The sequence below is a fragment of the Myotis daubentonii genome, chromosome 11, assembly GCF_963259705.1.
Source record: "Myotis daubentonii chromosome 11, mMyoDau2.1, whole genome shotgun sequence".
In the NCBI taxonomy this organism is placed as follows: Eukaryota; Metazoa; Chordata; class Mammalia; order Chiroptera; family Vespertilionidae; genus Myotis; species Myotis daubentonii.
In genome coordinates, this window is record NC_081850.1 from 33,954,191 (window position 1) to 33,980,933 (window position 26,743).

General features: G+C 40.1%; 1 protein-coding gene across 2 annotated transcripts in view; it reads left to right on the plus strand.

The window, feature by feature from the left end:
* Positions 1–26,743, plus strand: part of GLIS3 (GLIS family zinc finger 3) — a 452,058-nt gene that overhangs the window by 322,503 nt on the left and 102,812 nt on the right. For both annotated transcript variants that reach the window (XM_059656776.1, XM_059656775.1), the window contains one exon: positions 26,311–26,472. In XM_059656776.1, coding sequence (XP_059512759.1) covers positions 26,311–26,472 — 162 coding nt within the window. The remainder of the gene's footprint in view (positions 1–26,310; positions 26,473–26,743) is intronic.

Here is a 26,743-nt window from a genome sequence, read left to right on the forward strand (position 1 = left end):
GAGAGATGTGCTGTCCACTGCAAAGAGTAGGAGCATGGCTGGCTCCTCCTTCCACTGTGCTGGCCTTCCCATCCACACGTTTGATCCAGAGGTTAAGTAGCTTGAATTTTTCTTACTCTTCTATATACACTTGATGATTAAAACACAGGATGTGACTAAAAGTTACTAACCAGTGGATTATAGTGATTGAGGTAAAAAAGAAAACTAATAATTTTGAGTGCATGGTGTGTACATGTAAGCATCCTGTGATGCTTAAATCTTAGGAGGGATTTTTTTTTTTCATTTTCAAGAATGAAAACTGTGGCCCTCAGCATCTTTTGCTGATCACCCTCCCCTCCAGTTTGTCCAAGATCACACAATGGGTAGTTAGCAGAACTAAGATAAGAATAGAATTTTTTGTATCTGACTTCTAAGAGGCAACGACACCCTAGCCTCTTACCCTGCTGGAGCATTCTTAGTTAAAGAAAAATTCCTGTCTCTTACGATCTCCCTCAATTTTCCCAACTTTTGAAGTTAAAGCTCCATAATTTCCTTTAAAATATTACTTTACCCTCATGCCTCACTACCATCCAGAAATTCTGAAAATACATGGGCCTTGACCTTGTCTGTTATAAATCATTTCACCCGATAACCTTTTGCGAAGACAAAATATGAAAAGATTCTGTTCCTGTCTCTTGTTCTTTTCAAATATTCCAGCATGACAGGCAAGGTATGTCCTAGACACAGGCGACTTTAGAAATTGGGAAACATCATCTGTTGGGGAATAACTGATTCTTGTTATATGCCTGATAATATTTTTTGGCTAGTCATCTTCAGAACATCAGATTTAATTAAATGTAGTTGCTAATTAAAGTAAAGATGTGTGATTGAATTCCTGGGAAATTAGAAAATTTCAAATAATAAGTAGAATTCTCTTCATATGCTTCCCTCTTCTGGTAATGTCTTGACCTTTTGTCAAATGCAGTGCAAAGAAAATGTAATTAATGCAAGGGTGTTTTGCACGCCCAGTAATAGATTTTCCCATTGAAACATAACCTTTCTATGATGCTTCTGTTATTACTGGCTGTCAGATGAAAATTAAATGAACCCGCTCTGAGCTTCAGATTTATCTTTCTGTCTACAAAAGGCTATGTGAGAGTCTGAGGAGATACATAGTTCTTACTGATGATTCTATAAATTAGTTCCATCCATCTTCTGTAAACACAACACATCCTCTCCTTGAAGCTAATGGCTGGGGCCAGCAGTGACTCCACAGCCCAGTACTTTCTTCGTCCTCTATGTGCAAATACCTCCAGCTACCAGAACTCCTCCCAGCTAGTGCACCAGTGCAGGGGTTTATTTAAAACATGGATAGCAGCCCTGGGTGGTGTGGTTCAGAGGTTAGAGCATTGGCTCCTGCACTGAAGGGTCTCTAATTTGAGTACCCGTCAAAGGCACATTCTGGGTTACAGGTTTGCTACCCAACCCCAGTTAGGACGCATGCAGGAGGTAGTCTATATATGTTTCTCTTTCACATAGATGTTTCTACCCCTCCCCCCACTCTCCTCCCTTTTTCCCTCCCTCCCTTTCTTCCACTCTCTCTAAAAGTCTCAGGTGAGGTTTAACAAAACAAAGCAAAAACATGAATGGCATCCTGAAGCAGTTCATGGACCATCACAGATTGGAAAACAGCACCCAGTTTACAGTGGGATATTGTGTTTGGTTTATCCAGCTTCATCGCAGTCAAATTCAGAAATAAAACTGATAACTGACTTAAGGGCCTTTCATGCTCCATCTCTGAGGGGCTTGTCTTTCTTTACTGCAAACATTGACCTTGACCTTGGTTGTCTCCCCAAGGGACAGACCCCCACCCCACCTACCGAGGCCCCACAACACTGTCTATCTGGGTTGGTAAAGATGTCACCCTCTGTATTACTTGCCTTTCTGAAGCTGAGCCACAAAGCAGAAGTTGTGGCTTCATGGCTATGAAACCTAGGATTAAGGAGGAAGCCTCCTTTAGTCAGCAGTGTTCTCACAATGATGTCTGTGCTAAAGGATAGTCCCGAGGAGCACACAGCTGACTTGAATGCTGGCTGAGTCACCAAGGACTCAGCAATGGGAATCCCACTTAGCCAAGCACCCAAAAGTCTCCAGTTTCCAGCGATAAGTCAGACTTCACAGGGGTGAGGAGTTTGACCTCACGTCCTATGGGAACAAGCACATCCCCAGCAGGGCCAGAAATACCGCGGGAGCAGCCCTTGCCTGACGCTCCCAGCACTTTTGCTGCCAGTTTTGTTCAGAGCTCCAGAAGTGCAGGGGATGTGCGAACATGTCACATTAATGAAAAACACAGCTAAACATTTCAGAACCTGCAAAAGGGTTCCATCCCCGAAATGAGCAAAGGTTTGGGAAGAGCCTTATTTATTTATTTTATTTTTTTAGCGAGGTTTCTTCGTCCTCCATAGATGCAAAAATAAGTCTTTCAAAGAACATGAATATTTGAGGCATTTGGCAACACGCAGACTCTGGCAACCTCTCCGTATTTATACCATGTAATTATACTTGCCTTTATATGTGTGTCCTTTTCATTACAGAGCCTAACATGGTCTTTTGTGAAATTCCAGTTATTGATTAGCACTGGCAACTCTGAAATGTGGCTTTTTATGCATCATAAATCTTTCCTTTTCCCCTTCTTAAATCACAGCAGATCTTGTTGGACATTTGGGGAGAAAACAACTTAAAATTCACATCCCAGATCTTGGCTGCCAATTCAGAACTTTGTTACTTTGAGATTTGCCAAGTTCCTAGCTCACTCCTTGCTTAAGTGCAGCTTGGGGGTGGGGGATTCCTGTAGTTAGAGTAAAACCTGAGTGACATCACGCAGACTCAACTAAATTGGTGGCTCCCATGGAATCCTGGCCTTCACATCCCCCCTACCCCTCTTTTGGTTTCTCCCCTCCTCACTGCCCCTCAACCCAACCTACAAGTAAGTTCTTAAACTAAAAGCAAACAAAAAACTGCTCAGAGGCATGACATCAGTGACCAACTATGAGCCTATCAGATTTGTTTGAATAAATGTAAGTAAACAACCAAAAACTTGGCCTTTTTCAGGAGATTTAATCCTTTTGCCAGTTGTATATTTAACGGTGTTAATTTTCATTAGGGAACTGGTGCCCCTTTTAAAGGGAGACAATCAGTATTTCTGGGGAAGAAAATAATGAGGCCTGAGCACAAGCACCAACTGTTTCCAGCTTTCCTTTTTTATTTATGAAAGCTATCATGTCTAATCCATAGTGCAACCAGGGAAATTTAGTAGCAGCCCATTACTCTAAACTCAGTTATATTTAAGGTTGAATGTCTTTAGGAAGAAAAGAACAGAAGTTCTTCGATAATGCTAATTTGATATTACATGTTTATATGAAGCTACATTGAGGTCCAAATTTATTTGAGAAGGTTTTACTAGTTTATGAATTAAATGGTCCCCTTGAACCCAAAAGAGTTAATGCAACTTTTCGTGCTGTGTGCTTTGTAGTCTCCAAAGATCTCCTCATTAGTTTGAAATTAATGGACTGTTCTTACCTTTGCCTGATTGTGCAGAGATTTGCATGTAGACCCACTAAACCTGTCAACTCTAGCCAATGGTTGGTAACTGCTCTCAATATGGGTGAGCCCACCTAGAGCCGCTTCAGAATGGAACACTATTTCCTCACAGCAAGTTTCCTTCTTCCTATTCAATGTTGGCAACTTTGATTTTGGAATGTTTTTACATTTACCATCAAGAAACTTTCATAGAATGTAATTCTGACTGGCTTATTAGGGGCCTGTGATTTATGGCATGTTTAATTCCACCAGACTTCCATTGGGTTGCGTGGAGAGAACATGAAATATATTCAGATTTTGTCAAAGCCCAAGAATAGCATGTTTTTATCACATATCAGATTCAAGCTGCATTCCAAGCATTTACCCGTTTTACTTGTTTATTTATATGTATTTTGTAACATCAGTGTGATTAGTACATAGGTTCAGAGACCTGTGTAGCTGCTGGGATACTGTTTCCACATTTTCTGGGGTCAGAAGGCCAGTACCAGCCATACAGCAGAGCCCGGTGGATTCTGACGAACCATTTACTTTCCTATAATGCAAGAGTTTATATAGGGTGATCCTTGTGCTGCTGTCAGAGCAATGAGGGTCAGCAGTTGTGGTGACAAATTAGTTTTGACAAGCTTAATGACCCCAAAGAAGAGAAGTCTGTGGCTCTGATAGCAACTGGGGAATAATTGGTGAGGTTGGCCAAATGGGGAAAGTGTTAAAATTCCCCAATTCTTTATGGCAGGCCAGTTACACCATTCAGCATAGGGGTGGAAGGTTGCCATCCACTTCTTTAGCCTCACAAAAGCATCAACAGCCATATTTCAATCAATTGAATTTGGTTTGGCAGGACATCAGGACACTGAAAGAAACAACTGGATCTTTCAAACTATGTGCGTACGAAAAACTTGGGCAAAGAGCAAAACAAGAATGTTTGTAAGGCACCAGTGGATAATGCTGATCTCACTGTTGGCAGGTTCTGCTGGTGCACTGTGGGCTAGCTCTCCCTCCTCTGCCTGGGGTGGGGCGGAGGATGGGGGAGAGAAAGGGGAGGCCCTGTGAACAAGCATAGCTTCATTAGGATGCATGGTAAATAAATGATGATCAATTATCAGCCTACCCAAACATAATCTTTTCATTATTCTTATTCAACAAGAATTTATTGTGAACCTAATATGTGCCAGGGCCATTCTGGGAGTCAGGGAATAAGGTGGACAAAGCAAGAAAAGGATAGGATAACTATCTCCATGGAGACAGTTAATAGAGAAATAAGAAACAATCCAGATGATTCCAGATGGTGGTAAGTGCCATAGAGGAAAACACACGGGGTATGTCACAGTTGTATTAATTTGCAGGAGCTGCTGTAACAAAGAACCGCAGGCTGGGTGGCTTCAATGACAGAAATTTATTGTCCCACAGTTATGGGGACTATAAGCCTGAAATCAAGGCATCAGCAGGGTTGCTTACTTCTGAGGGCTGTGATTACTGCTGGGATTTGTACCAGGCTTCTCGCCGTTACTTGTAGATGGGTATTTTCATAGTCACATGGTGGTCTCCCTTTTTCTTCACATTGTCTTCCTTCTGTGTCAGTCTGTGTTCAAATTTCCTCTTTCTGTAAGGACTCCAGCCATATGATATTAGCCTCCTCCCCCAGAAACTTCATGTTATCTTTATTAGGTCTATAAAGACACCCTGTCTTCAAATAAGGTCACATTCTGAGGTATTGGGGGTTAGGACTCAAACATATGAATTTTGAGGGGTCACAATTCAACCAAAGAGAGCTGCTAAGCCACCTAAGAGAAAGTGGTTAAAGAACACATCTTGGAGGGAGTCATAATGCCATTAAGCCCTGAGAAGAAATCACAGGCAGAGGCAGGGCACTTGTAAAAGGCCCTGAGGTGGAAAGAAGGGCTTCCTGTGTGTTAGGAAGTGTAGCTGGAGTGCTTGTGAGGACAAGGGAGGGCCTTAGGTCAGAGATGTGGCAGGGAGTGGATCACATGGGTCTTGTTGGCCAATTGCAAAGGGGAACAGATCTTATTGTGAATACAGTAGGAAGCAACAGAGCATTTTAGTCAGAGGAGCTGTGTGTTCTGCTTTTCATTTTTAGGCTTGTATTTATAGAGTGCCTGCTAAAAACAATGCAATGTGTCCTGTGCAGAATGGGGCTCTTTACCACAGCCAAACCCTGACCTCTTACCCTGCATTTAACCACCGGGGATGTTTTGCTGTTCTCTTGCGGCCTACTCCACAGCATGCTATCTGTTTTCCCACCTCCAGGACTTTGCCAGTGATATTTCTTCTGTCTGGGTTTCCCTAAGAGCCTGCTCTGCACATTGAACTCCTTCCTATTCATACTTTGACACCCTCTCAAAAGTTACTTCCTATATGGTATCATCCCAGATTCACAGTTCATCATCTCTGTCTTTGCTTATGTCTTTATGATATCCCATTGTATGGCATTGTTTGTTTGCATGCCCACCTAACCAAATGCTGGATGAGCTCCCTGAGGGCAAGGGCCCCAACCCTGTTTATCTTTGTGTGCTGGGAGCCTAACACAGCATCCAGCCTAGAGTCAGAGCCCAACAGCTGTTTATGAAATGAATGACTCAGTGATGTATAGGACAGGGCCCTGCCCTTGAAAAGAGAAGCCATGAGGAACTCGTGGTCTAGCCTGGTAGGGTGGAAAGAACGAGGGGCTTCATGGGCACTTTGCCATCAGCCTGATGCCAGTTCCCAACAAGATTTCCTTCTGGGCATTGTTGCTTAATTTCTTGGAGTCTCTGTTCCTTCACTAATAAACTGAGTGTAATGATTCATACCTTAAAAAAAAAATAGAATTAATTTAGGAAACTTTTGTGTATGCAACTGACCCATGGCCTGGCACAAATTAGGTGCTCAATAAAATGGTGCTTTCTTTCTCTTCTCCTCATATTCAAACAGCCTTATGTTTATTACACGTGGGGAAAAGCATATGAAGATTCATGAAAACTCTAAATTGGGCAGTTCCTAAGTTAAGGGTTATGTAGTTGTATATGGTAGACATTTACCTCCAAAACATGTTTTCAGGGAGTTTAGTGGAAGGCAATGTTGCAACATTCTGGGGGAAAATGGGTGATTTGAAGGAGTGGAAGAATCACATAGATTTACTACCACAGAATTCTGATTCATTAACCATGATAATCCCTTTGTTTGGAGCCTTATTTCTCATTCCCAAGAGGCTGCCTGATTTGCAACATGGGTATTTCAGGCAGAACATTTTGCCCAGTCTTGCAACATCTCGGTGTGAGTCTTTGTTGGACCTGAGCAGATGATGTAAATACTTAATTTTGAATACAAAAGGGAAAACATTAAGAAGTTCTTTCCTTTATGCATCCGAGCCAGACTGGGAATGAGAAATAAAGAAACCTCAGCAAGAAGTTTGTCAGTGCAAATTTCTTTGTCTGATTTTCAGAGTAGTGGTATATGGATATGCCTAATAGCAAGGTTTTAAATATGGCTTCTATTTAAAATCAGTGTTCTCTTATGTTGCCGCTAGTGTGAGACCTAATTTTCTATGTCCGGACTGCCCTGGTGGTATATCCTTAGGGCTGCTCAGTAAGTCCCTTAGTTGACATATTCGCAATATGTAAATTCCATCTCGTGGTTCATCTTGAACTCCCTGTATTTTAGGTCTTTGTTCCTTAGGCACATTCAGTCTCAATGCCTTCTCCTCACTGCCACCCTGATAGCAACTTTTGTACAGTCTTCTTTTAAATGTGCTAATTATAAAAGTGAAAGCAGTCATTAATTGGCAAGGCAGGCAAACTGGAGAAGTGTTATTCAGTCCAAATACATTGATTACTGCATAAACAGGAGCAGGTTTGATGTGTAGGCTGTGTAAAACATTCTCAGGCAGGGACTCCAAACCCACGGCTTGATGATGATTTTATCCTACTTTTCCATACTTGAGACCCCTAGGCCATAGCTTCAAAGAAAGAACAGATATATAGATATGAAGCCGCTTGGAGATTTTCTTCCCCTTCCATGGCACTGTGGGAGGCAGGAGGCTTCGAGGCCTGGTTTTAGCTCCAGGTGCTTATACCACGCTGTGAGTTGCAGGGCAAGTTCTCAAGGTTGGCGTTCTGAGACATCTGCCAGGAAAGATTTGAGGGCTTAATCAGCGTGTGACTGCAGGTGTAGATTGTTCTTGTTATTGATGCACCTGAGAGTGCGGCAGAAACCTGCCCTGTTGGGGGCGCTCTCATTGTCATCTAAGCTGCAGAAGAAAAAGTTAAAGACAGTATGCAAACTTGTTAAAGCATGATCAGCCCTCTCATGTACAAAGCTGTTTCTGTAATGGGATTACTGCTTGCGGTTATTCAAAGTTGGTTCAAGGAAGAAGCCACTTTAGTAATGAAAGCAGAAAAAAATATAACTGACCCATGGAATCAAAAGAATAAAACTCCATCTACTGTATTTTGGTACACCCTAAAACCAGAGGTTAGACCCAGTGTGTTGCATTACTTAAGAGTGGGCCGGGATTCAGTTTGATGTCTCCAAGCCCTTTGGCCTTCTGGGAAAGGCCTTTATTTGACAGGCCAGAAATTTTGCTTGAGGGTTGTGTCTCTACAGAATTAGACAAAGGGCATCAAACCCTGTTTCATGGTGATCTGAAGGCTTCTGTTCAGAAAATTTCTGTTGATTTGGATACCAGCTATAGTCACAGGATCAGGGTACTGGTTGTAACATTTTCATAGTCAACCTAGATTTTTGGCAGCCTTTTGTTTAGTTTATTTTTCTCTAAGCTTGAGACTTAAACAATTGAAATTTAAGAGCATTTGCTTTGTCTTGAAACTTTAAAAAAATTTTAAAAAACTGTGGAAGGTAGTTTTTTTTTTTTCTTTCAACTGCCACACCGAGGAATAGAATTTAACTTTTATAAATGATCATTGGGTAACTTTACCACAACATTGTGTGTGTGTGTGTGTGTGTGTGTGTGTGTGTGTGTAAATATAGTATTTTTATTGATTTCAGAAAGGAAGGGAGAGGGAGAGAGAGATAGAAACATCAATGATGACAGAGAATCATTGATCAGCTGCCTCCTGCATGCCCCCTAGTCAGGATCAAGCCCACAACCTGGATACACACCCTTGTGCAGAATCGAACCCAGGATCCAATCCACTGAACCAAGCCAGTCAGGCTGTGTGCTTTTTTAATGCACAGTGTAAGCAGGTGGTTTGAGAAAAATTGAAGAAATCTTCTGTTGTTGTTTTATTTCTTCTTCTTCTTTTGCTAAATCCAGAGAATGTAGTAAAATAAATTTTTGAAGGAAGCAGGCTGGTATCATCCTAGCCACTGGCTTGTGCATTTACATTACTCACTCATGTTCCTTCCTCTTTCCATACTGCCATTAAAGGGAAACTCTTCCCTGTTGATATGTTGACACCTACTTTCCCTAGATTTTGCTTCTTTCTGCTCTATCTCTGAGACAACCATATTCAATAGGGGGATTTCTGAAGAACCCAATATATTATTCAATCACCAGGTGAACATTCTGCCCTTAAATATAATTTACCATTAGTTTTGCCATATTACTTGTGAGTCTGTAAATGCTGGGAGAGAAAAATTAATCTGACATTTTGGTATTTTTTCATGCTTAACCCTTCACAGCCCTATTTAGTCAGAATGCATTCGGAGAAGCATCTTGGATATGTCCTGTTCTTTAATCTTTGGCCAGCTATAACCACTGCTCAGGACTCTTCTTTCATTGATCCAATGATTTAAGTTTTGTAAATTATTATGTATATATAAAATCTTTGAACTTCACAACAGCCTTTTGAAGTAGGCCATTCTTAGTAGCAGAAATTCCTTCTCAGGCATCCTTACACCTTTGTCTCTATGTCTTGCATGGAATTCAAGTGCGGGGGAGGGAGGGATTATTGAGAAACCTGGATTAAACTACCTTCCTTTAAAAAAGAAAAAGAAAAAGCACAAAATGACATGACCTTCACATTTCCATTTAAATCTTAAAAGAGACAGACAGAACACCACATATCTTCATGGATGTAGTGATTGAAAATGGAAAGACCTGACTCTCACTCATGATCTTCCCTCTGTTCTCCCCTGAGAAGCCATGATTTTGAGACATCTCTCTGATTTACAGCTTTGCTTCCTGGGTCCTCCTCACTTGATGCAGATATAGCCATGTATGCTTCCCCCCCCCACACACACACCCCCAGCCTGTCCCCTTGTCCCCTTCATGATATGAATTCTCTTGCTTTTGCAGAACTTCTGCTCACCAGGTGGGTCCTTTTGAGCTTTCACATCTCTCTCTTTTTTATTTATTTTTACCCACAGGCTTATTCCGTGTGCACCATTGTCTGAATTGTCATGAATTTTGGATTTAGTTCCAGAATGTCAAAGGCATGTTTTCAGCTGAACAAACCAAATGAAGTAAAAAGCTTCATCCCTCCCCGCCCCCCTTTACTTTATTCTCATTACCCATCCCAGCGGGGAGGATGAGTAAAAAATGCATCCTCTAGATCCTGAAAGAATTTCTAATATTCGTTCTTTCGCTATAAGATACAGAGCTTAATCCTTTCTTTAGACATTTTCTCTTTTTTTCTAAATAAACAGGGCCTAATTGGAAAAAGCTGAGAGAGCTAAGCAGCAAAGAATAGAAAACATTTACTGAGCTTGGAAGTGCATATTGAATACTGCAGGAAATTTGCATATGGATTACTTCGTGAAAAAAAATAGAAACATTCTCAGCCCATTAGTTAGTGTGATGGACTCCCACTGACTAAAATCCAAGTACTTTTGCTTGTTTTCTCCAACTGTTCTTTTCTGTAATCATTTCTCTTTAACTACAGGGCAGCTATTCTGTTAGTGCACTTTGTACTAGGGAAAGAAAATACTGAGCATAGCTGTGCCTAGAATATGAGCAGGGTATCTCTGATTTAATCCCCAGAACACTGTACCATTATTTCTGAGCCTGGGTGGAGGGGTGCCTCTTCATCAGACTGAGCCTCTAAGTCACATTTTTCAGCTCTACCATTGTAATAAGTGACAACCCTTAGATTCCTTCTTGGTGCCTCAGTTTCTCCAAATGCAAAATGGAGGGAATGCTTAGCACTAATGGAGATGGGGGGAGAATCAATGAATATTTATGAAAGTAAATTGAGTCCCTGGAACAGAAATTTAAAGCATAATTAAGGTAGGGAGAACAGATTAGTGTTAAATGTATGTGTGAAACACATTTTACATTTCATTCCAACAAAGACTGAATTTAATTTACTCCAAGTGAAGAGGAAAAAAAAGGGAAAGAAGTGGTATTGTGAATTAGGATTCTAAATTTGGATTTTGATATGTTGCTTGGTGTACAAGAGACACAAAGCCACATGTTGACTTTTTCAAGAAATGTGTGTGTGTGTGTGTGTGTGTGTGTGTGTGTGTGTGTGTGTGTGTTGGAGGTAGAAGAGATATTTACATGATAAGCAAGTCTAATTACCATTGGCAGGACTTCTCTGGCATAGCTGCATCAAGTACTAGCAAAAGGATTGTTATCAAAAAGATATTGAAAACTCTTTACCTTTAGTCCAAAGGAAAATCATTAAGCATGGATCCGCTCTTTGCATTGTGGTGTGAGGCACAAGACTTTGTGTACAAAGAGACGTTCAGCTATTGCCCACAAGAAACATCTGTTTTATTGTGTCATTTGTTTAAGGAGACAATCTAAACCCTGTCACTTCACAAAGGAATAATTGAATATTAATAGATGTGGAAGTTGGTGTAAAAGATCAAAATGTCATTACCCATCAGCCTCTTTCAGGCTTCCCAAAATGGCTTGGAAACTGCTGGAAAGAAAGATTTATGCAGCATCGATCACAGAAATGGAATGATATCCTCATGAAGAGGAGCTTCTATGTGCTATAAACAGCTGAGTTCTGCATATGCACTAATTTTTCCAAAGAACTAGAAAAAGACAAATATTCTCAAAAGATTTTAATATAAAAAGGATGTCCTATAGAAAAATCCAAGATCTTTTTTTTTTCCTGGCCAAAATCTCTTGATGTAAGTAAATCTTTCATTGGGATAATGTAAGGAAATGGCTAAATTTCCTGGCAACATACGTTTACCAGAAAGAATGTATGTAGAGCAGACCCCAAATTCCAAAGAAAACCAAGAAATGGTGACTCTCACCCCTCAACCAGACATCTGTGTGAATATGTAAACCAGGAACCACCTACTTAATAATTGCCATGTGATTTTTTTAAATGCAAAATAAGTAAGATCACAATGGAGAAAAGCTGTTTGGGTTGTCAATTTGTCCTCTAGGACCTTACAATATAAAGTGTGGCCTGGGACCCATCAGCATCTCTTGTGAGTTTTTTTAGAAATACAGATTCTCGAGCGTCACTCCAGACCTGCTGAATCAGAGCTGGCCCTGTAATGACTTCCTCGGGAAATCTGTGCGCACATTGAACTCTAGGATGCTGCTTGGTCTATGATTGTTTCAGGTCTCCATACAAATAATCCTTGATAAACTTTTGGTAATTGGCCTTTGATCACTGAGTAAATGATGATTGATATTTGGATGATCTGACCTAATATTACCCATCATCCCCAGATTTTGTCATTTTTATTCATTGAGCACCTGACAGGTTCCAGACACTCTGCTAGGTTTTGGAAACAAAGGGATGGACAAGACAGATGCAGACCTTAGGCAGACAGTGGCTGAAAATTTTATTTAATGGCAGAGAATTAAAGAATTATGCAGGAAAAGTAAAGTCTGCAAAGAAAGTAGAAATTGAGTGAGCCTGGTCATGTCCAAAGGATCGGAGCGTGCCCTGGCATCCCCTGTGGCTGCTCTAATGGGCCTTGAGTGGGTGGATCGCAAACAGGCAGAAGAGCAGTAAGGTAGATCATCACTTCCCAGTAGTAAGGTTGCTGAGGCAAGAAGGAAACCATTGCCCTTCAGCTAACTTTTTCCCTTAAGTAAACATTTTTTACTGGCCATATGATTTTATTTTTTGAGGCGCCAAAAACTTACATGGTTTGCTCAAATTAGAAAAATAATAAACACCACAAATCCAGAGAGCATGCAAACAAGAGCTCTAAATAGGGCAGTAGTTGCAGATCTGCCTTGTTGTCAGTCTCCAAGTTCTCTTGCTCTGGGTGGACCTGTGGCTAGGCAGCTTCATGGATGGACCCTGTGGCTAGGATCCTCAGCGTGGAGGTCACGAAGTGATCAGCAGTCCCCATCTATCTCCCTGCAGCTCTAGCCACACGAGAGCTGACCCATCACCCAGAAGGGCCAAGGTTGATTTTTCCTGCTTCTCTTTCTCCTTCTCTTTTTCCTTTCCACCTAAGTCATTTTAAGTTTGAATTTGATTTGCATATCTGAACTGCTAATTATACCAATTACTTGCAGTGCTTCTGCGTTCTAAAAAGAAGTCTGAAACTGACCCCTTTCATTAAAGTCTATGTCAGTTTGCCCTGAAATTTGGAGCTATGGAGACAGGTCCCTTTTTACAAAATTTTTCCTTACAAATATATTTTTTAAAGGCCAGCTGCCAGCAACTGTATCTTCCAGGTCCCAAACACTCATGTTTCTGGTCATGTTTTTCTGTAGTCCAGCATACATTCTTTAACTAAATACTACCCTTGAAAGATCAAAAGGAGTACTCCCTGCTTTCATTTTGTTCTTGGCTGTAGCTCATGGATGTCTATTTTTTTTCTTTTCTTAATTTACAAAAAGCTTCCTTTCAGAAGAAAAAGAAATGGCTCTGTGGATCATAAAGAGATCATTAACATTTACTAATACAGTCTGTTCTTAAGTTGCTTTACCATCACATCCTTTCAGTATTATTTACTGAGCTGCTGAAATAATTGAGCTTTGGATTTTTAGATTACTATAAAGCAAGACCTATTGTCACTTATTGCTGGGTATAATTGCACCATATGTATTTAGTGAAGCTATTTATTCATCTCCCTTGTGGATAACTTTGTCAAAATGAGTTGAGATATTTCTGTGTGTGCAGTTGGGATCTAGAAAACATTTGCATTTCATACAGCACTTAGAAATTATAGAGGGCTTCACAAGTGTTGTCTTTTTTCCTCTAGACCTGAGGGTCTGTTTTTTAAGTTCTACTCATCTTTCATTATCCTCCATTGTTTGTTAGAACAAGCACTGTTCCTATGAGTATACAGTTGTTCTGAGTAGATCTTTAGCCCTAGAAACAAAGTTTTAAAAAGAGAAAGAAAGAGAGGGAGGGAGGAAAAGAAAGCATTTTAAAATAAGTAAATTGCATTTTAATATATAATACCTCATTTTTCAATTATTTAACAAAGCTGCATTGGGACTAACACTAGTGCATCACGAAAAAGACCAGCCTGGTTCTTGTCCTAAAGGAGCTCACATTCCTTGGGGATGTTATGAGAGCACATTCATGAGAGATTAAACCTAAGCCTGGGGACAGAAAATGGTTTCCTAAAAAAGGGATATTTCAGCTAATCTCTAAATGATGAGTAGGATTTTACCAGGCAAATAGGAGGAAAACATTTTTCCAGACAAAGGAAATAGCATGTACAAATGCCCTGGGGTGAGAAAGGCATGGCACCTTTGAGGAACTGAAAGACCAGTGTAGCTTAATAAGATAAGGGAGGGAGCAAGAGGGAACAAGGGTGAGGTAAAGAGGAGGTTGAAGAGTGGGCAGGAGCCAAATCACACAAGAGCTTCTAAGCCATGAGTAGGCTTTGGTCTTTATTTAAAACCAGTGGGAAACCTTTGAAGAACTTGACACAGGAGAGTGATACGGTCAGATTACTAGTTTTCAAAAGAGAACTGTGGCAGCAGTGTGGAGACTAGGTGGTGGGTGGGGGCAAGTGTGGATGGGGGAGACCTGTGAGGAGATTATTGAAATAGACCAGTTAAGGGACAGCAGCTTAGATAGAGTAGGGGAGGTTAAATTTGATGGAGAGAAGTGAACATTTTGGGGGGTACTTTTGAGGACTTGAAAATTAGGAATGGATGTATGGGAGAGGGAGATGTCAAGGATTAATTCCCGATTGGGTTTACACTTCTGGGTGAATAGAGAACAGGGAGTGAAGACTCCGTTTTGGGGAAAATGTCATTGTTACTTGTTGGAATATTTACTTGCAACGTGTTGGAATATTTACTTGTGCCTGTGAACCATCAGTATAGAGATACTGAATACATAGTCGGGTCTGGGGCTCAGAGGAGAGGTGTAGGCCAAGTTTAACAAATTGTAATTATATGCCTTTGATGTGCTGCAGATTGGATTCTTATATCCAACAAAGGAAAATAGTGAAATGAACCGTTTTTTCTTTCTTGGGAGAATTTGCTTCACATGGAATTAAAAGTGCTACAACAAATATTTAGGCAAACATTCAATCAATTAAACATTTTAAAAAAACATGCACCGAGTACCTAATATATATTAGGCACCTATTAGATTATGGGAACTTCCAAGACATCTCTTTTCGCTATACGTAAAATTACTTTGAAGAAAGGCTTAGCCAAGTACACATCTAAGAAGGACCAAGTTTTGTCACCATTGGTAAATTGGTAGTAAATTCAGGAATCCCTTTATTTAATGCAATGAGTAAGGTATTTCATTTGCTGAATATGCAGCCTTGAGGTCCATCTAAAATACTCAGGTGGACTGTTTCATTCCAGGTCTCACTTTGCATTTGATTCTAAGCATCCCAAGCATCAGAGAGGCTTACAGATGCATACCAGATTTTTTAAAAAAATAGAATTACAGTTAGAAAGATTATGTCAAGAATATAATGCTCACAATAGTCATTACTAATGACTTCTTTCAATGCTCAGACTTAGTAAAAATGATTTATATAATTTAGGACATTGACCCTATTGGCTACAGTGAATTTAAACTAATATTTTTCACTTTATAAAGAAACAGAAGAAAAAGTACATTTGGATTCCTTCCATTACACATTTCTTTCTTTATCTGTTTGAACTCTTGAGAAATAGTATTCCCTTAGAGTTGTGTGGAGGAAATACTTGGTTAAATATTTGAGCCAGAAGGCCATGATTCTCATTACTTCTCTGCCACTTGGGTGACTTTGGCAGGTCGTTTCACCTCTCTAGGCCTCAATCCTCTTCACTGTAAAAATGGAGACGATAATACTAGATAATTTGAATACATAAAGGATGATAATAATGGCTAACTTTCATTGAGAAATTGTGTGCCAAGTACTTTCATATCAGGATTATTGGCTCTGTAGGATGGCTGAGGAGATAAAATAAAAGAAGAAACACAGCTTAGAAAAAACACATTTTACTCACTTTTTATTTCTTTGAAGAATAACAATCACAGTTTAAACTCAATGAAAAAGCCAAGTACTCTAAATAATAGAGCAATATTCTCATCAAATTAAAACATCTTAGGTGATCTACTGGTTGGACCTTGACATTTGTAGGTAGAATTTCATGTAAACCTATCATTCTTGGGATGACTGGAATTAAGTTGCAGAGAAAGGGGTTGGAGTAGCGTTAAGTAGAACAGTCAAGAGGATTGAGATTATAATTCTCAGCCAAGGTTTTTTCCTAATAATTTTGGGAGTTGAACTCAATGCATGCATAGGGTGATTAAATATCCTGTTGATCTCAAAACCTAAAAGGCCACTACTGGAAAGGGTCAATGGATTTAATGACAGTTTTTTGCCCAGGGGGAAACCGTGGGCATATAGGAAGAAGGGGCAAAGGTATAGGAGCGATTCTCTCAAGAACCAGGAAGGAGAAGGGCTCAGAGATAGGATTGGGTGGGGGCGGGGGGGGGGAGGTGTTAAAAACAGAACAGGGAAGAAGAGTAAGTGGAAGAAATGGAAGGCTTTCTATGAATCTGCTGTGTGCCTGTCAGGCATGTGACAGGAAAGCCATGTGGAAAAGCTCAGCTGTGAAAGGAAGGAAACTGGAAGTGATGCATTCTGGAAGCAAGCGAGTGAGTGGTTTTGATGCACCAGAGTGGGTTGTCACAAAAGATTGTCAATCCTGGGACTGTGGGGCTGCCGGGAGGCATCACTCTGAGCTCACACCTTTGCTATGGCTGCCAGAGCTAATGCAAGGTCTGGGTTCCATTATTTTCATATCTGTTTCTTTTTTTAAGCAGCCAGTTGCAGATGACTTTTAGCAAGTACAGAATTCATATTTAAGCGATGCATAATGAAAATCGATGGCTTTTTGTTGAGAAAAGCACAGTGTCAGGAAAATATCCCTGCCATCCTCTTTCCTCCTGTCACAGTGGTGGAAATTTTACATTTGAAAGTGAAAAGGCTTAAGATATAATTTTTTAATCCCATCTTTCCTGCCCACTTGCATCTCTTCCAAAGCTTGTCAGGGCCAAATCTGGAATAGTAAGAGCCATTAAAAGTTTGGCATCTTGCACTCTGTTTTTTGGAATAAACTCAGTGTGGGCCAATTTATGGTAAATTATTCTCTTCATGTGTGAATTTCCTTTTCTCTCTTGGCAAATTCATGTTTGCCTCTACACCCCTGCACACAGATCTCAAACACATACATTTATTACAGAATCTGTGTGGGATATGTGTGCGAGTGTTAAAGTGTGTGCCCGTGGCTGTACCCACAAGTGCATATGCACATATTTGCACCTATGTGCCTGTCTGATAGCAAATTGACTTAAACAGTTTGTCTCAGAGGTTTGTGTTGCTGTACGTATGTTAGCATACATTCTGTTGCAACCAGCAAACAGTTTTTCAGTCAAGAGATGACAGAATTCAGCAATCATTTTGGGAAACACCACAGTAAATAAATATATTGCTTAGTTCTGTTAAACCAAGCATGCCAATCCTTAATAAAACTGAAGGCAAGCAGTGGCATTTCTCATCTTTGCCGTCAAAGACAATTACAGGGGAGCCAATCCACTGCCAACAGGAAAGGTGGGGCCCAGGCCTTGCTGTACCCCCTGTGCTCTCAACACAGAAAGCGCTGGAGCTGGGCATAATGATAACTTGGGATTACAGGGGACTGTGGTGTCTGCCTCCCATTCAGAGAGCTTGGCTATAGGATGCACAGAGGCATGGCCTCATGGGGAATTTCTTGACCTGCTCTTTGGGGTTATTTGACTCAGGGCAATTAAGGGCAAGATCCCAAAGGTTTTTTTGTGGGTTTTTTTTTTCTTTGCATGAGAAGCTCTGATGAAAGGCTCTTTCCTGGCATATTTGGGAGCGTATTCACTCAGCTTTTAAAGGGCAATTTAAAAGTTTCTTTTCCTTTATGCATGAAGAAGGCACACATTTATGTGCCTTGAATTATTGCTAATAACATAACATGTTCCTAAATGGGCCTGTGTATGTTTAGCTCAAGTTTGGAAAAGGGTGTGGTATGAAAACAGTTCACTCACTTCAGCAGCATTACTACACATTTCTCAGCACGTCAATAAAGAATTTCATGCATCTCATCCACATGCAAAATATACAACCATATGTTGTTATTAGTATTGTTTCCTCGCATAATTAGATTTAAGATAATTAAATCATGTTTTACAGTTGTTCCATAGAACATTAAACTCCAGCAAAACCCATAAATGCATTTTATAGCTTTTGCGATGTTGACCATTTGATGTCATCATGAGCGGCAACTGGCCCTACCTAATTAAAAGGTCTTAATGAGCTTACTACACAAGGAAGTCTAGGAAATCAATATGCTATTTTACAAAGAGTTCATTCTGGCTATTTTGTTTAGCATTTATTTAGCAAGTGCTCTGTGGTCACTTGAATATATGCCAAGCACTGTACCCAGTGCCGGCAATAAAAAGATTAATAAGACTCAGTCCCTTGTCCTCATAAATCTCAAAGCCTAGTGGCGGAGACAAACAATCCAATTAGTGTAGCTCCATGTTTTAGCAAGTCAGTGGGCAAGGTGTAGCGGGTAAGTGAGGAGTGATCCCTTGTGCCCTGGTGAAAGCACAAAGGAAAGCATCACAGAGGCGATGACACCCAGCTAAAGAAGGGTCGGGAGGATGTCGCCAGGCACAGGGAGTAGCACGTGCAGTGGCACAGGGGCTGAGAGGAGCACACTGCTTAATTAAGGAGCCGCAGCTGGACTGGCCCTGAGCCAGCGTGGGAGGGTGGGAGGGCAGAGGGAGGACAGGCCTGACCACATACACGGCACACCATCTCTGTTTCCTCACTTCTCCTTTCATTTCGCTTACTTAGTTCTCTTGCGTCATCTATCCCTACCTGTCTTCTGAAATTGGAGAGATCTTTTAGAAAAACCGAGTTTTAGAGAATGTTTCTGACATTTTTTTAAATGCCCCAAATAATGCACAAAATCCAAAGACATTTCCTCCATTTTCTCTGTTTCTTTACCTTTAGTAAATAGCGAATAATTTGGGGGTGTTGGAGCAGGCTGGGTCAGATTCAAAACCTCATTCTGGGTATATACCTATCTCCTGGAATGTTCTAGGAATGCAGAAAATGTAAGTTTGAGTGTGTTGTTTCCTTTGTACATCCACAGAGCCTAATAAAGTGCTGAATGTGCAAGAAACTCAATACCTGGTATGTAGACTTGACTTTAAGAGTTTGAAAAAGTGTTTTCATTAATACTGAGTAACAAACATGTCCAGGAGCTTCTATATGTAGGTGTATATGTATACTTCCTAGATGTATTGTGCTGGTGTAGATACATGTATGTAGAAATATGTCTAGCTGTGTGGTGGTCAGAAACACAGGTATAGGGATGAAATGATTTGGTTGCTTTTACACATTTATGCAGGGCCAGTCACATAGTCTTAAATATATTTGTTCTACTGACATATAATCAAAGTGCATTTATAGAGGTGTGACTATGAATCTCTGAAATGTATACCCTTTGGTGGATATATCTTTGGAGTTGCAGGAAATCAATGCTAATAAACAGCAACAACAAAATATCAGGCAACTAACTTATTGTTATGTTTAAACAATCCCAGACGACCAGTTTTATGATTTATCCACGCACAGAAATAATTATTTGCTTGAAATTGTAGCTTTCTGGTGTTGTATTGACACAACATGAATAGTATATGGCACTTTATATTTGTTGAGTAACTGGAGAGGGCCGTACAGTCTGTCTTAAATACCAGTGTTGCTCTGTGGAGTATTCTTTTCCCAGCTGTGACTATAATGCCCATGATGAGGTTCCATTTGTCCCCCGCCCCTTGCAATTGTTATAAACCAGATACTTCATAATTTCCATAAAAATTTAATATGGTTCAAATGTTGGCACAGAAATAATCTATTTTGCTCTACATTGTGGCTTCTTGAAAACATTTTTCCCATTTTCATTTCTTAAGTTCACCCTCACTTATTTTGTCACCTCATTTAGCACACCCTTTTAAGGAACAGTTGCTACTCATGACCCAAAATGCTAAAAAGCAACAAATTGCCATAAATGAATAAGAAACACACGCATACTGCATTCAGGTAACCTTTGTTTCATACAGATTTCTTAATCAAAAACAAGAAGCACAACAGGCCAAGGACTTGTATTTATGAGCTCGTTAATAGATTCATTTTGTACACTAAAATAAGAAGGAAAAACATAGTAACTGGGATCTCTTTATTATGGCTTAGGAAAACATTACAGAAAGGGTTTTATATTAATTCTACAAAATTTTTAATAGTTCCAGAAAATCTGGATAAATGAGTCCTGTAGGTCACTTCAGAACGCCAGATGAGTGGCAGGCCCTGAAGTGGTTGACTGACTCATTGAGGCCCAAGTGTCAGTCTCTTCCCCCTCCAGCGATCCCAGCCAAACTGAAGGGCCAGACAACTTTGAAGGCTGTCATCAGAAATGCACTGCAAGTCTATTTAGATACTTGGAACCTTTGGAAAATCAGTTTGGGGTGCACCAATTTCCTTGATGTAAAGAGAACTCTCAAGTTAACTGGGGTTAACCCTGCCATGATGTTAAATAATTTTCCAATGAGGCCACTATTCTTCTGGGTAGAATCTTTGAAATATTAAAAAATCAGTTATTACCTTTCAGCAAGCAAAAGGAAACATAAAAACTCCTTTTCTGTGGGTATGTTGTTCTGTGATGGACCTGGCATGGGGGGCAGATTAGACTGGAAACATGAGTAAGGTCACAAAGCGAGAAGACTGCAGCATCTCCATCCTGCTGCTGAGCATTGTGAATGAGACAGGGTGAGGAAGGAATTCCGCATTCCTCAGTGTAATCAACCCAGGAAACAGATACTTTTTGAAAGCTTCAAAACATTTGCATTATTTTCTTTCTCTCCTTTTATGTGTAACAATTTCTACAGGCTGCTGTGGTAAATATTAAGATTTGCTGGGGCATCTAATAAGGATGCACTGGGAACAGAAACCACAGGGTGGCACAAGGCAAACCATATGTCCAAATGCGAACAAGACTGAAGAAGAAACAAAATCAGATGGCCCCATGTGCTTCTGCAGTCTTTCTATTTTGATTCTTTGTCTCTTTTCCCCCCTGGTTTTTCTTCTGCTTTTTTTCCCCCCAGACAACACTTTCTGTTATCTTCCCAACTTAAATTTTAAAATTAGATTTTACTCTTCCACACTTTTAAGAACGAAACTGCCATAGTTTGGCTCATCAAAAGCAAGCGCTTTCTTTATTCTTTTATTCTTGCTCTAGTACTTTTATTTATTTTATTGCTTTCTTTAAAAAAAAACAAAAAACCCACAGAACTCATTAAACTGCCCAGCCGGCATGGCTCAGTGGTTGAGCATCAATCTATGAACCAGGAAGTCATGGTTCGATTCCTGATCAGGGCATATACCCAGGTTTTGGGCTCAATCCCCAGTGAGGGGCATGCTGGAAGCAGCCAATCAATAATTCTCTCTCATCATTGATGTTTCTATCTCTCTCTCCCTCTCCCTTCCTCTCTGAAATCAATAAAAGCATATTTTTAAAAAACCTCATTAAACTGTACATTTTCGACCTGAGGAGAGTTAATGATCCCTGGAACCTTACTTCTCAAAGTGTAACTTCAAACATTCAACATTTAGAGAATTACCTAGGACAGTGGTCGGCAAACTCATTAGTCAACAGAGCCAAATATCAACAGTACAACGATTGAAATTTCTTTTGAGAGCCAAATTTTTTAAACTTAAACTATATAGGTAGGTACATTGTTATTAACTTAATTAGGGTACTCCTAAGGCTTAGGAAGAGCCACACTCAAGGGGCCAAAGAGCTGCACGTGGCTCGCAAGCCGCAGTTTGCCGACCACGGACCTAGGAGATTGTTAGAAACACAGAATCTCAGGCCCTAGGGCACACCTATGAATCAGAATCTGCATTTTAACAAGATTCCAGGGTATTCATGAGTACATAATGCTGGGAGGCGCCCTCCCAGAAGGGCACTGCTAAACCTCAGCTGAATACGTGAGTCAGATTTCTCACCTCTTCTCAGGTCTGTGAGGTGGCCCTTGGTCCTTAGCTATTCCTTTGGCCTCTCTGAGTCACAGGAGAGGCCATCATTTGTTTTCACCTTTTGCAGGTACGTCCATGATTTAAGTGGACTTGAATTCTTGGGCTTATTGTGGAAGTCGCCTTGGCTCTATCCACTGCATTAGAAATATTTGCTGACCTTTCCACCAGTGCCTTTCATCGCTGTTGTCTTTGGGCTATTTAAGTGGAAGATGTAAATTAACATATAATTCATCACCCACTTCCAGGCACTGCCCAGCATATCATGGTATCAGCCATCACTAATGGGATTAATTGGTCTTGACTGACTAAATTGTAAAACTTATACTTCCAAGGGTTATAAACACTGAGCCTCCATTGAAATCAAATGTATATTTTTAAAAGCATGTCCAGCATCATAGACTCCTTTCTGTTTGGATTTTGTTGACTTTAGTGGTATAGAAACCTGATCAGGAAAGGTTTGCTATTATTACTACTTTGAATATGAACTTGTGCTCCTCAGCACTCTAAGTAGCTGATTAGGGGAGGGAGTAATATTCTCCTTGATTATTGGTTACACATATGGAATAAATCCTATTTTAATGGTGTCTAATGAGCCTTTCAGTTTCAGAATTTTACACAAAAGCATCTAATAGAAAGGGAAAGTAATATTTCAAAGGTCATCGTAATGCCACCTAATGTCAACAATCTGTAATCAAGCCAATATATAGAGATGGTGATTACAGTTCCGTTGTGATCCTTTAAATATGAAATAATCTCCTGAATTAGCAAAGTGATGCAAGCTCGGGTTCTCTAGGTTTAAAGCAACTTATACTTATTAATTAAAGTTGGTTACTTGAAAACAGCCATAGACTTAACGAGATATTTCTTAGAGCGAGGCTTCATGCAACGCAGTATTTTCAGACCCAGTGAGATTTAAAGTTCTGTCACTTCCAGTCTTATGTTTTATTCTCTTAGGTGTCTGTAGAGCCACTGAAATGTGCAAATGGAAAATGATGGCTCCCCTCAGTGCTTTTTCTCAATCGGGGGACTGCAGTGGGCTGTGGAAACGTGAGATGTTCTGTGGTAAGGATGCCACAGAGGGAACTTAGAGCCCTACCTATTTCAGAACCCGACATCTGCCTGGCAGCAGATTAAAGAGTGTGGGCAGTTTAAAGAATTCCTAGTATGAGACTGGCATTCTGAGATTTTGTCCCATTGGCAGTGCAGGAGGAGATAACCTTGCCCAACCCTGGACTGGAGATGTTCCTTTCCAGTCCAGCGCTGCTGCTAGTCCATGGACTCTTGTCCCAATTAGAAATGGGTAAATCCTGAGTGACACTCACTGCTGTCAGGAGATTTTCATAAGAAAAGTGACAGTGATTACAATAAATGGCATTCCTAACTCACTGGCACACTGTTGCATCAGAATCTTTTGGAGGGCTTGTTAACACTCAGATGTTGGGCCCCAGAACCGGGGTTTTGTTCTATAATTCTGGGGCGGGACAAGAGAATTTGTATTTCCGACAAGTTCCCAGGGCATGCGGATGAGGCAGACGTAGGTGCACCAGCTTTGAGAATCGCTGCTCAAGGTTCACCAGTATGTGCCCTGCCCAGGCTTTGCTTCCATCTTCCATGAGCGATGTTTGCATTGTATTCATCTTGATCCCCCCAATACCTAACACATAGTGCCACACTCATAGGGCTTACTCAGTATTAGTTGGGGGAAGGAGGGAGAGTAATGCTATTTAGATGAAATTACTAATGTATACCAGATGCTTGCCCACCATCACTCCCCTCCCATGTTACCACCTCCTGCTATCTTGCTGGACGCTGAGAATCTATTTGTTGTCTTCTCATATAGGGTCTGTGTTTGAACTACAGGCAACCTCAGGCCTGTTCATCTAGTTGTGTGTCACTGGGCCCTCAGTTCTGGCTTCCATAGCCAGTCCAGTAAGAAAGGACCTAATACTAGGATATTGGTCAATTTTTGTGTCAGTGTTGGTTGGTGACAGTAACATGAGCAGTCAAGTGATGATTTTAACCTTAAATCTCAGGAGGGACCTTGCACTTTAGGGACCTTGATAAGAAAACATTTGATATTTGCAACCATAGTAAAACAAAGATTTATATTTGTGATTTTTATTTTATATATTTAAATGCCATTTAACAAAGAAAAATCAACCAAAAAAAATGAGTTCGCGTGTCACAAGTTCACCATCACTACTCTAATCACTTCACGGTAGATCCAGGGGTCTTAGTTGTCCAATACTCACAAAAACCTCATTAATCTATTCTCAAGTGGCTCTCCACTCCCATGTTGGTGCTGAAACAGTGCAGCCTGTTCTTTTACCAAGATCTGGGGACTGCAGAAGGGAGTGGATGCTGGGGCCTTCCCACGTCTGGGTATGCACCCCTGGAACTGGCCCCAGAATGGTGTCCACCTACAAAAGAGCCTTGGTATGAAATATGCTACAGGCTTGATGTGTTCAAAACCACAGGCTCATTTTAGACCTAAGTGTGGTCCATCAAGTGATTCCAAGTAAAATAATCTGAGCTCCAAGAGTTTGCTGTAAGTTGTCATTCAGAGAGAACCTTAAAAACAGAGGTTTGGTCAAAAGAGGCCTCTTAGCTATGAATTGGGGTTAACTTTGAGCACCTTTATTCTCAAACTTGTGACCTAATTGAAAATCTGTGGAAATAAGCCATTTAACTCCTTTCCCTAGCGACATAGCATTCTATCTTTCACTCTGTTGTAAAAGTAGTTGACTTCGTCAGCAATCATTTTCTGTTCAGGCTAAAGTTATAAAAATCAGGAAAACACCAAAATTATTTTAAGCAAAATATAAAAATTGAAATAAACCAACATATGTCTATGAAACATGTATAACTCTCAATCAAAAAATACGTGCAACTTTCATATATTTCTTAAAATACTTCAGCATACAAAATTTGGACAACTTAAAAGGATGGAGTTATGACATGTTTAAGTATCTTTTCTCATTAGTTCGTCCTTCATTAAAAATGAAAATTCAAATAACTAAAACCTGGCCAGCTCTGGATCACCCCTTCATGAACAATGTACTCCATCATCTAATGTAATAAGCAAGAGAACCAAAGAGTTTCATGAAAGATCTTGAAGTAAGGTTAGGTAATACCTACTAATTTTGAATGGAAACCATCTAGTATTTACTTTAGCTTATATTCTGTGCTCCCTATACCCCTCCTCACACAAGCATTCCTCTCTAAGAAGTGTGGTTTCTTAATTGCTATAAACATATTATGCTTTGTTCTGATTAATTTTTCCCATATTCATAAGTTTCTCAGTGGAAATTCTAAAGCTATTAAAATTGTCAAAGTGACAGATATTTTGGCTTAGCACCAATAAGAGAGTTAAAGGATAAAAATGCCCATCTCACCTTTATGCTTTCTTTATAGGCTTGCTCTAACACATCTTCTTTATTAGATTGTCATTTCAAGGATTGGAATCACTTTGACCAGCTAGTGGTGGCTGCCATTTTGCCCACAGAAGGCATTATGTAAAAATTACTATTAGTAAATATTATTGATAAACCAATGAAGCATTTCTTGAACTTGCCAGTCTTTCATTTTTAGTTCTTCTCTTCTTGAACTAGGTAACCAAATTTCTTTTTAAAAAATAAAAATAAATAAAACCATTACTTTATTAGGAAAATTATTTAGCATTAAATGTCTTTTAGAACCATTTTGAAAGCATGCTTAAAAACTGTATCTCATTAGGCTTGGCATTACCCTTAACAAGTTCAATCTTTTGGGAGTTGGAAGACCCCTTAAAATAGAGTTAAGCAAGTTTATGATCATAATAACTCAATGACACATACCTTTTTCATCTTGAACTCTTGGATCTTCAGTTCACTTTTTTTCTCATACATCACTCTAATTTTTCTTGTTAGTTTATTAGTTGTAAAAAGTTTCTTCCTTCCTGGTTCCTTCAATTTAAACCAATTTGGAAATGGAAAAGTATGTTAATTTTTTAATAAGTCTTTAAGACACGCATTACTGTATTTTTATTAACTGAGCCAGATGGCTCACAGTGAATTCTCTATGACATTAGTAATCACAGGATTCAGTTTGGGACCCAAGTCTGATACAGAAAGTGGCATGTATACTGAGTGGAAAAGTGCAGTTTACATAAACATATAGATATATTTAGAAGTAATATTTGTTACTGTTTGGATTTTATTTTTTGTTTTAGGCTAAGTACAAACTAGGAACACTTTTTTCTGTCCCTCAAACTCAGGCTCTCAAAGTCCTTCTCAACAACCTCAAATTGTTTTCTCTCTGCAGTTTGAAGGTTGCAAGAAGGCCTTTTCAAGGCTCGAAAATCTCAAGATTCACTTGCGGAGTCACACGGGCGAGAAGCCTTACTTGTGCCAGCATCCGGGCTGTCAGAAGGCGTTCAGTAACTCCAGCGACCGTGCCAAGCACCAGAGGACGCATCTGGACACTGTAAGAATGGCAGAAGCTTTCCACCTTTCAGCCCGAAGCCCGGTGTGAGGAAGTGCCCTTTAGATAGTGGGGTGGTGAAGGTGTTTGCTTTATGGCCTGCAGGTTACAGGGATAATGCCAAGGGCAGCAACGGAACCTGGTAAAGAGCCAGAGGGGCCTTGTTTGGCTCTTCCCTCATTTTTCTGTAGTCATGAGTATCCTAAATATTACAGCTGCCTGGGACTAAGGGGTTCTTTGGTAACCTCTGTGTCCAAAGCAGAGGCAGTTTAAG